We start from the raw sequence: 11,592 nt of genomic DNA, 5'->3' as shown, positions 1-11,592 counted from the left end.
CTCAAACTAACGGATCGTAGATTGACGGCCTTTTCACCGTCGAAAAATCTATTAAATATTCAGATAATAAATTCATAAATTGCATCCAGATGAATCATATTATATAAATGAATCATGAAAAATATATAAGATTAAGAAAATATAGTAAAAATAAATGTGGGGGAAGAAAATAAGATATGGGGAAAATTAGTTCATTATCGGTGAAGAGACCATTTTGGTAACGGCCTTTTCGCCGACGACAACTCCAAAATTAATTCAAATTTCGAATTCATTAAACTGAATGCAGATGAATAATATTATGAAGATGAATATTAAAATATAAAGGAAATGGAGAAAATGTGGTAAAAGTTGGTACAATTAAGCGTGGAGGAAGAAAATGAGATATGGGAAAAATTGTGAGATTGTCGGTGAAGAGACCATTTATGTTACGGACGCCCTTAATATCACCGATGATAATTCCATTAACTTTCGATTTTTTACTTTTACTTTACTTTTACGGGTTTATTTCTCGCCCTCCATCAAACACTGAAGGTCTGTTCAGGCGGGCCCTGGTGTGTGAAAAAAATAATTTCTTTCCAGTTGATATTTTGCTCTGTATCGTTATCAGTTATTTCGCTAGCATTTGTATTCAGGCTTAATAGTTTTCAGGTCACTATTATAACACTTTCTAAAAAGATAAGTCTTCAGGTTTTTCTTGAAAACTGCCACATTATTGCTATTCTTGATATCGAGTGGAAGGTCGTTAAAGAGTCTCGGTGCAGCATAGCTGAACGTTCTTCCTCCTATTGCATGATTCACACTAATTTCGAATAGTCTATGTGGGTCATCTGCATGTCTAACTCTTACAGCGGCGCTGGTAGCTTCAGGGTAGGGGACCAAGCAATCACGAAGATAGTTAGGCTTATCACTTGTAAGTGCTTTGTGAGTCAACAAGCAAATTTTAAATTCAATTCTAGCCTTAACAGGTAACCAATGTAGATCGATCAGTGCAGGAGTTATTCTCTCCCGAAATTTAATGCCTTTTATCAGTCTAGCCGCCCAGTTTTGCACATTTTGAAGCTTTCTTAGTAGTGTATTGGGCAATTTGTAGTACAGAGAATTGCAATAATCAAGCCTTGATATTACATGACTCATCACTAAAATTTTTGTACTGCCCTCTGTTAAATATTTTCTAATAAATGCTATGTTTCTCAGGTGATAGTTACACACTTTTACTGTGTTCACAATTTGGTCCTTCATTGACAAATTACAGTCTATCAGTACACCCAAATTTTTCACAACAGGCACAATCCCAACATCAGCATCACCAATTTTTATACTTTGAATTAACTGGTAATTCTTCAAAGCCACCTTTGTGCCAAAGAACATACATTCTGTTTTATCATCCTTTAATTTGAGCTTTTTCCTCTGCATCCATGTTTTTATTTCAGTCATTATCTCATCAATTTTCTTCTTTGTATCTTGTGTTGTTGAAATTGAGAGGTAAAACTGAGTATCATCTGCATATAGTTTAAACCCCACTTTTTGTTTTTTCAAGATGTGTGATAGCTCGATAGTATATATGTTAAACAAGATAGGACCCAGGACACTACCCTGTGGTACACCCTTCATAAGAATTCTCTCATTGAATCGGTTTCCAGAAACTTCTACAATAGTCTTCCTGTTCACTAAGTAACTTCGCAAAAATTTCAGTGCTTCCTCAGTCACCCCAATAGACTTTAAGTCGTCAAGTAAGTACTCGTGCACAACAGTGTCAAAAGCAGCACTAAGATCTAACATAATTAAAATTTCACACTTTCCCCCATCAAGAAGACCTATCATATCATTCATTATTGAGCACAAAGTAGTTTCTGTAAAATGATTAGCTCTGTAGGCCGATTGATTTTCCGGGAATACCTCTAACTCGTCAATATGCTCCCATAATTGCTCACTTATGACTTTTTCAATAAGCTTTGACACGTAGAATAAATTTGAAATGGGCCTATATGAATGTAGCTCGTTTACATCACCTTTCCCTTTGTAAATTGGTTTGATCAACGCAGTTTTTTCACAGCTAGGAAAACAGGATTGTGATATACTTAGGTTAATTATGTTCAGGTAAATATTATATACAACTTGCTTGTTTGGAGCTTCACTTATTGAACTGTTTGGGAAAGGGTCGTTTCCACAATATGTATTCTTCATCTCTCTCATAACCTTTAACAAGTCGCACATATTTATTTCCTTATATTTCATTAACTTCTTTCCCTCCTTCACTGGCATAGCTGACTGTCCTTCCAATTGATTTTGGGGAAAGCCTCTATAGAATTTATCAATTTTTTCACTAAAGAATATTGCAAAACTCTCTGCACAAACATTGTCAGGCAAGACATATTTTTTCTTTAATCCCATCAAATCATCAAAGCTTATATTTATTATTAAAATTAAGCTTATTTACCTGTACATAACTAAATTAATAATATTCTTAATATTCAATTTTATCTCTTAATTTTACCTTGAAATTAGTTGGGATATCATCAGTTTTTGCTTTACCCTGTTGTGGTCAATTTGGGCTTTTTAAATTTTCCTATGCATTGCCCTACTTATGTATGCTACTAGATCCGTTCTCGGATTTTGCAACATACCTACGCTTATAGCCTATATTCTAGTCTTGGGTAGTACCGTAGCCTCTGTACCATGGTCTTCCACTGTCTTGGGTTAGAGTTCTCTTGCTGGAGGGTACACTATTTCATGTTATTTCTCGTCCTCTTGTTTAGTTAGTTTTCATAGTTTACATAGATATTTATTTTCATGTTGTTACTGTTCTTAGAATTTTCTACATTTCCTTGTTTCCTTTCCTCACTGGGCTATTTTCTCTGTTGGAGCCCCAAGGCTTATAGCACCCTGCTTTTCCAAGTAGGGTTGTAGCTTAACGAGTGATAATGATTATAATTATATTGACTGTCCTAATTTTGGGAATGAAAATAAATGTTCTGTAGTATCCTCTTCATCTTTGCATAGGTCACACACATCATCATTGCATCGTCCCCTGAAATTTGCTTTTAACTTAATCGTATTTAGTCTTGCCTTCATTACAAGCACTGCCTTATCCAGACCCATTTCTCTAACGTAGGCTCAGCGTTATAAAATCGCAATTTGCTGGCTAGCATTCCCAGGGGAAAAAATCGTTTTGGCTTCGTAAGTGAACTTTATTCACTCTTGATCCTTTTTCCTTTAGATAAATGCGTAGTTCAAAATTCAAATTCTTTTGACCAAGAGAAGCTCTTGTCATGAATACGCAATTCTTTCTTGTGTTAACCATATCCCATAGGATTGCTAAACGAGACTGTTGCGTAACTACGCTGATACGCATATTATTGATCAAGATTTCTCGTTCTTGTTACTCTGTCTCGTCGTCTTTAATACTCGTGGCATTGGAGTAGTTGAATGTTCAAATATTTTGCCGTGTCTATCTTCAATGTTCTTCGTTTGACTTAAATGAGGTCAACAATAGTACCCAGGAGAGAGAGAGAGAGAGAGAGAGAGAGAGAGAGAGAGAGAGAGAGAGAGAGAGAGAGAGAGAGAGAGAGAGAGAGAGAGAATATTCAAAATCATACCTTCATGGGGGAAGGGGCCTAGTTTGAACATCTAGAGAGAGAGAGAGAGAGAGAGAGAGAGAGAGAGAGAGAGAGAATATTCAAAATCATACCTTCATGGGGGAAGGGGCCTAGTTTGAACATCTAGAGAGAGAGAGAGAGAGAGAGAGAGAGAGAGAGAGAGAGAGAGAGAGAGAGAGAGAGAGAATATTCAAAATCATACCTTCATGGGGGAAGGGGCCTAGTTTGAACATCTAGAGAGAGAGAGAGAGAGAGAGAGAGAGAGAGAGAGTTAGAGAGAATATTCAAAATCATACCTTCATGGGGGAAGGGGCCTAGTTTGAACATCTAGAGAGAGAGAGAGAGAGAGAGAGAGAGAGAGAGAGAGAGAGAGAGAGAGAGAGAGAGAGAGATATTCAAAATCATACCTTCATGGGGGAAGGGGCCTAGTTTGAACATCATTGTTACTTTGTGAAGACATTTTCCTCAACACACACAACGATAGGTTATTTTTCTCATAACATTTTGTTGTTATACTTATAAATCAAGAATTAAAAAAAAACGGATTTTGGCCCTTTTAACATCTTGATTTGTTCTTTCAGACATTCCTTGATAATACAAGCCCAGATAGAGGAAGGCTCCTTGAGATACGTAACAGCAGTAGGCGTTAGGAAGAGACTGATCAAAATATTGACGGTAGGTATTTCGAAAACTAAAGTTTTAATATAATCATTTGTATTTATAAGGCATTTTTTTCCTGGTAAATTAATTTATAAACTATCTAAATACTTGAGGTATACTTAGGGATATCCAATGCGTGGATACAAGGATTTAAGACGATTTAATGTTCATGTAGCATTATTTAATTCAATGGTTTTTTGGGAAATTTTTTGTTGGAAATGGTTGGAGTCTTCTCGCTTGTGGAGGTGGGAATAGAGATATTTCTATATATTCTAAGTGTTATTGTTTTATTTTTTTTTCATTACCTCCGCCAACGAAATTGGAAGGTGGTTATGTTTTACCCTCTGTTTGTGTGTGTTTGTTTGTGAACAGCTTCAATTGTAGAGAATGAAACTCCCAGGGATTAATTGCTAGGTAAAAAGCTGGAAATGATTTATTTTTGGAAGGTCAAGGTCAAAGATCAAGGTCAAGCAAAATGTCCAATTCACGTAATCAGCCATAAGTTTGGACATCGTTGTCACAGAGACTTCAAACTTGGTTCATATTTGAGTGTAGGAAAATCCACGCCTATTAATACATGTTAAGGTCAAAGATCAAGGTCAAGGTCGAGCAAAAGGTCGAGAAATAAGCTGCCTCTACAGTTACTGATAATTTCATAATGATTAGGCCTATCCGAGGCCACTCAGTCCCAAATTAGGGGGCTAACAAGTCCCTTAGGGTAACTGCTTCCGGCAACCAGCCGCGCAAAGATACACGCAGCATGCTGGAATTTTGAAGAATGCAAAGAGACAGCATGATTACTAATAGAACAGTACCAAGGTACTGATCTAATAGCGTAAACAGGCCATCTGTTTGCAGTGTAGGGCTATCAGTATTCATATGATAGCTAGTAGAAGGGGGTGCAAGTAGTCTTGACACCTCCGGGGGGTTCCGGCAAACCTCCGGCATGCCGGAGGCCGCTTCAGCAGAGTTTCTGGCATTAGAACAGACAATATATAAGTCAAGAGTAATACCAGGGTGGCGGCCGCCGGCACAACGGCGACACGCCGACAGAGGAGCGGCGGCTCCGGCAGTCGGAGGATGCCGGATTGGTGACGGGGACAAGGATGGTTATAGCGGAACTAAGGTTGCCGGCAAGGGATGCCGGCACTCCGGTGGCCGACCGGCAGGCGGACGGCGAAGCTATGAGGAAGGAGGAGAGCCATCGGCAGTAAGCCGGCGGCGGTCGGCAGTCCCCCGGCACGCGGGGGGCTGGCGGCCATGAGGGTAAGGGGAGAGTCACCAAGGTAGGAGGCGGGTATCGCCGACAGTGGAGGCGGCAAGGGACCGGCACCCGGATAGTGAAAGAGACAGGGGGAGGGATGTAAGAAGGCCAGTCATGGACTCCCAGACATCCCCCCCCCTGAGAGGGTGTACCCATGATAGAGGCTGGCTCTATCACCCAGAAGCAGGGGTCTCAGAGGACCGGGAGCTAGGGTAGCCCAAGGGAGGGCTAGGGGACACCCAAAAAGGGGGAGACCTCTACATACAGAACACATCCAGTGGCTAACCCCATAGGACACTATGAAGGGTATATGTACCAGAGCGGACTGCACATAGAAGCTCAAAGTAGCCCTATCACTCCACCCTAAGGAGGAGTTGTAGGACAGGGGACAGATGGGAATAGACTAACCTAAGGGTAGGCTAGGCTATACAAGAGATAGGTGGGGAGGGGAGAAGTGAAGAGTCTTCTATGGAAGGGGTTCTGTACCAGAGCGGCCACTAGGGAAAGGGAGGACACTCCCTAACCTAAGATAAGGCAGCCTGGCTGAAACGGTGCATGGGTACAGTTTCAGCAGGTGATAGAATAACCTTTCCAAAACCTAACCTAGATCAGGGCTAAGAGCCCTGAACTAGGAAAGATAGAAGACATATAGCTATCGCAGGACAGTCATAGACTAGTCCTAGCCATAGAGGAAGGGCTAACCGTTCCTCACTCTCGGACGCAACCCTAAGGGGGGTTCATTCCCTTAGGGAGGACTGAGAGGCGATAATATACTCCGTTAGGCGCTTGATCCCTTTACTTAGTAAGGGAATCAAGGCTAAACAGAGGGAATGCCAAGGGCAGGGGGATGAAGGAAGCATATAGGGGTCCATACAAGTAGGTTAGGTTAGGAAGGGACACTAACTAACCTATCCCCTATATGGTCCCTGAAGGCGAAAAACACTTGCATCACAGTCGAAAGTATTGTAAAATAATGCCACTATCTTCATAACTTAGTCTAGGATCACTAATAAAATCATGCATGAACACTGATATATAGGCGCTCTGGCCTGGGGGCTATAGAAGCCGACTGGTATGAGGTCAATCGATGACCGATAAAAAGCGTCAAAACACGATATAAAAGTTCCTAGCTATGAAGACTAAATAAACTAATGTTATCGATTAGCTATTGAGGCCGGAAGCGTTGTTGTGGCTAACTAAATAAGGCATGCATAACAACAACGACGCCATAAAATGGCGGGTCCGGTAGAGGCACAGCTCTGCCACAAAACAACAAAAATCACGGAAAGTAATATTTACTTTACGGTCAGAGCTTAACTAAACAATACTGGAACCTTGTACTCAACTTTCCAGAAGAAGGCGAGGCCGAAGGTAGCGACATAACGTAGATGCAAAGCGATAAGTAAAGCACAGGGAAAATCCGTCTAAGTAGGGCGAGCTACTGAACAAAGGATGAAGACGGTCGTGACGTCATTTAAGCAATGGCGCCCGTTTGTTTACGTCTCGAGTACCAAAAGTAGCCACGAATGAGATTAGCTATGGAACGGCTCCCAGCTATTCTCAGCCCTTACACACCGAAGCATTAACTCTGTTCGGGGTGTAGATAGCTATGTGGCGCGTTAATACATGCGTCCCCTGTTGATATACGATGTCTTAAAAGAGAAACCTTTAGGATACTCGCTCCAGAAGTTAGAATTCTGTGATAACCTGTGGTTAAATTCTCTGGGAATATCTTAGTAGTTATTTACCCAAGGAAGCTACCAAAAAGGAACCTTCCATCAGGACGCCATGGCTTGAGCCCAAATATATATATATATATATATATATATATATATATATATATATATATATATATATATATATATATATATATATATATATATATATATATATATATATATATTATGCTTGGTATCTTCCCTCTCCCCTCACACTGACAGGGACTGGAATAAACATGTCTGTTTTTCTCACCGTTAACTGCTAGCAGAACCGGTTGTTGGTTGAACAGGAAACAGCTTGTTATATATTATGGCCTTCTTGCCCAAAATTGATGTATATATAACCTGATGTTCTGTAATAAAGTTACTCAGTTGCTTTCATCCTGCTTTTGAGTAACTTTATTACAGAACATCAGTTTATAAATACATCAATTTTGGGCAAGAAGGCCATAATATATAACAAGCTGTTTCCTGTTCAACCAACAGCCGCCTGTTTAGCAAAGCTTTTTCAGCTCTCTCAACAACCGTTTGGGGACCAAAGGGTTTCGCTCGCCCTCAGGGGAATGATCAGTATCGCTCACCTGCAACCTGCCGCAGATGGCTCTCCTCGTGAGGTGAACCTACCGTTTACCCGAACCTGTACGCGCTGCCATACTCGATGTCAATAGTTTACCCATAGAGGACTTAATGACCAAAGCCACTTCATGACCTTCAAGACCTCCATCAACACCTCCACTCCAGACGAAGAGGACACCTATTCAACGTCAACCGAAGCTGACTTGAATGCCGTAGGACACACACGCCTATGAATGCCGTAGGACACACACGCCAATGATTGCCGTAGGACACACAAGCCTATGAATGCCGTAGGACACACACGCCTACCCCGTGACAAGCCGGAGAGGTCACAAACCACCCATCATCCACCACTCGCTCGTGCCCCAACCAACGACTTCTACAGCCACTTGTTACCGCCCATCGGCCGCAGTTTTGCTACTAGCACTCCAGATTCGGGGCTGCCGCAAAGAAATGTACAGTATGTCATTTTTGGGCTCAAGCCATGACGTCCTGATGGAAGGTTCCTTTTTGGTAGCTTCCTTGGGTATATTAACTACTAGGATATTCCCAGAGAATTAAACCACAGGTTATCACAGAATTCTTACTTCTGGAGCGAGTATCCTAAAGGTTTCCCTTTAAAACAGATAGGGGGCAATAGTGGCCTCTGTTTGATTCTCCACAGATCAGGACTGGAACACTTCTAGGGAAGTTACAGGGCCTTCCAGATTTGGTTTCAAGGTGACTAACAACTATGTAATCGGTGAGTCTCCCGAGTTAAAGAACTCAGGTTTTTATAGATAGGTAAAATACAAATTACTTAGTTATTTTATTTCAGAAACTCCAACATTTTAATTTTGCCCTACTCCCATGATAGGTGTTCTCTGTTATTTCAGACTTTTCATACCAAAGGAAATAATCATCCACTTCCTGTGACAAGATTGTGTAAACTACTGAAGATATCTGTAAAAGATACAGGACTGGGAAAAAGGAAGAAGAAAAGATACAGGATTGGGAAAAAGGAAGAGGATGTCATCCAGTGATAAGGAGAGGATGAAAAACTCTGAATCATTAGAATTTTCAATAAAAAGCGAAATGGAAGAATCCTTTTCACACACTGTAGGGAATTTGGAAAATAATGATGTGGTTGAAATTGCCAGGCTATTTGAAGATGACTCTCTTTTCATGGATCCAGACATGGAATTCAAAGCAGAGCCAGAATTCAAAGCAGAGCCAGAAATAGAATTCAAAGTAGAGTCAGAAATAGAATTCAAAACAGAGCAAGAAACAGAATTCAGAGCAGAGCTAGAAATATTTGAGTCAAGTGAAAGTGACATGAAATATCCTTTGCACTCTGATGCATCAGTGAGTGAGGAGGATTTACAAATCAGCAAAAGGGAAGTCGATGAAGAGGAGGAGGAGATTGTAAAGACAGGTGTGAAAGAGGAATGTGACATGCAGTTGGGATCCAGTAAGAAAGAGGACAAAGGAAAGGGAAGAGGAAAACGGAAAGAATGGCTGCCGAATAAGGAGGAGCATATTGAAAATAGTGGCTCTGAAAAACCTCTTTGTAAAAAAAGTGATTCTAAATCTCACACTGATGTTGGTATGATATTGGGTGGGGATTATGAAGAAAAACAATTTATTGAAGTACTTAAACCATCCAACACTCACAAGCTAATTCCCACTGGAGGCCATTTCAGATGCAAAGAATGTGACAAAACATTTTCTAACGAAATTGGTCTTAAAGCACATTATGGGACTCACACTAGGAGGGGGTCGTTCAATTGTAGTGAATGTGGCAAAGGGTTTTTTTGGAAAAAGAATCTCAAAGTACATTCAAGAACTCACAATGGTGAGAAGCCATTTAAGTGTAATGTCTGTGACAAAGCATTTATTCGGAGAAGTCATCTTACAACACATCATAAAATTCATACTGGAGAGAAGCTATTTAAATGCACCTTCTGTGACAAAGCATTTTCTCGGAAAGGCAGTCTTACAACGCATCATAGAATTCATACTGGGGAGAAGCCATTTAAATGCAGTTTCTGTGACAAAACATTTGCTCAGCGACATAATCTCAGAGAGCATCATAGTATTCATACTGGGGAGAAGCCATTTAAGTGCAATTTCTGTAACAAAGCCTTTTCTCTGAAAAGCAGTCTTACAAAGCATCATAGAATTCATACTGGGGAGATGCCATTTAAATGCATCTTTTATGATAAAGTATTTTCTCAGAAAGGCAGTCTTACAAAGCATCATAGAATTCATACTAGGGAGAAGCCATTTAAATGCAGTTTCTGTGATAAAACATTTTCTCAGCGACATAATCTCAGAGAACATCATAGAATTCATACTGGGGAGAAGCCATTCAAGTGCAATTTCTGTAACAAAGCCTTTTCTCGAAGTCAAAATCTTACACTGCATCATGGATTTCATACTGGGGAGAAGCCATTTAAATGCAGTTTTTGTGAAAAAAACATTTTCTCAGAGACACCATCTCAGAGAGCATCATAGAATTCATACTGGGGAGAAGCCATTTAATTGCAGTTTCTGTGACAAAGCATTTTCTCTGAAAGGCAGTCTTACAAAGCATCATAGAATTCATACTGGGGAGAAGCCATTTAAATGCACATTCTGTGACAAAGCATTTTCTCGGAAAGGCAGTCTTACAAAGCATCATAGAATTCATACAGGGGAGAAGCCATTTAATTGCAGTTTCTGTGACAAAGCATTTTCTCGGAAAAGCAGTCTTACAAAGCACCATAGAATTCATACTGGGGAAAAGCCATTTAAATGCAGTTTCTGTAATAAAGCTGTTAACAGAGAATCCCTTATGAAAAGTCATATGAAGATTTGTGCCAAAGAAAATTTGTAAGGAATTGGTGAAGTCGTGTTTTTTTGAAAAGACGAAATTGCTGTTACAAAGTGATTAAATGTCTATACCCAATTAAATGGAATTGAGTCCATTACTTTACAAATGATTCTTTGTGGGACTTTTACAAAAAAGTTGAATGGAATTTTGATCAAGAAAGAAAAACATGTTCGAATGGATGAGATCTGTTTTTCCTTGGTGATGTCCAGTTGGTTGTGATGTTGTCATCTCTTGTTAACTAGTTTTGCACCTCCTCATTGTACAGTATACAGCAAAACTGGTGGTACCGGAATTCATTGATTATCGTTTGAAAGTTACTAACTGGCAGCTCTCACATTCTTCACATTCCTAATGAGACTAGGTTCCTAGGACAATGAATTTTGAAACTATCTTTTTATGAAAATATCATCTAGATTATTATGGAAAAATTAACCCAATAATCTTTATTTATGATAAAATGAATAAAAAATAAATACTTAATTTGTCTGCCTTTTTAGCCACCATAGTTATGTATTTAACATAAAAAATGCATTGAAATGTAGTTGTGGGCGAGGTCTAACCGGACATCAACTGACAGTCTCATCGTGGCACTCACAAGCAAGTCTTCTGTCAAATATGGTTAGAGCTACCCATCAGCTATAGGATAACTGTAACTCTAGTTAGGCTTATTTCACCAGATTCTCTATAAAATATTGATACAACCAATCTTCTTGACATCAATGAAACAACTGTTTCTAGAAGGCTAACGACACAGTGAAGGAGAAAAATTGAAAAACCATCCTAGGAGGCGAGAGACCTGCTGCTGCACAACCGCAGAAGATGCTGAAGATTTATAAAGCCAATAGCATAGGCCTAGACTCCAGAGCCATCCTATCATCATCATCACCATTATTATTATTATTATTATTATTATTATTATTATTA

General features: G+C 39.7%; 1 protein-coding gene across 1 annotated transcript; it reads left to right on the top strand.

Annotated features, from left to right (window-relative positions):
* Positions 1 to 8,888: 8,888 nt before the first annotated feature.
* On the top strand, positions 8,889 to 10,310 carry LOC137648198 (zinc finger protein OZF-like). The gene has a single exon (XM_068381124.1). It carries the CDS (start codon positions 8,889 to 8,891, stop codon positions 10,308 to 10,310), a length of 1,422 nt encoding a protein of 473 aa, XP_068237225.1.
* The last annotated feature ends 1,282 nt before the right edge of the window (positions 10,311 to 11,592 follow it).

The sequence above is a fragment of the Palaemon carinicauda genome, chromosome 10 (genome assembly GCF_036898095.1).
Source record: "Palaemon carinicauda isolate YSFRI2023 chromosome 10, ASM3689809v2, whole genome shotgun sequence".
NCBI lineage: Eukaryota > Metazoa > Arthropoda > Malacostraca > Decapoda > Palaemonidae > Palaemon > Palaemon carinicauda.
Note: the sequence above shows the minus strand (reverse complement) of the source record. Positions and strands in the feature narration are given on the sequence as shown.

What these genes read in the sequence shown, in the direction of transcription:
- LOC137648198 (XM_068381124.1), top strand. Translation starts at nt 8,889, where the DNA reads ATGGAAGAATCCTTTTCACACACTGTAGGGAATTTGGAAAATAATGAT.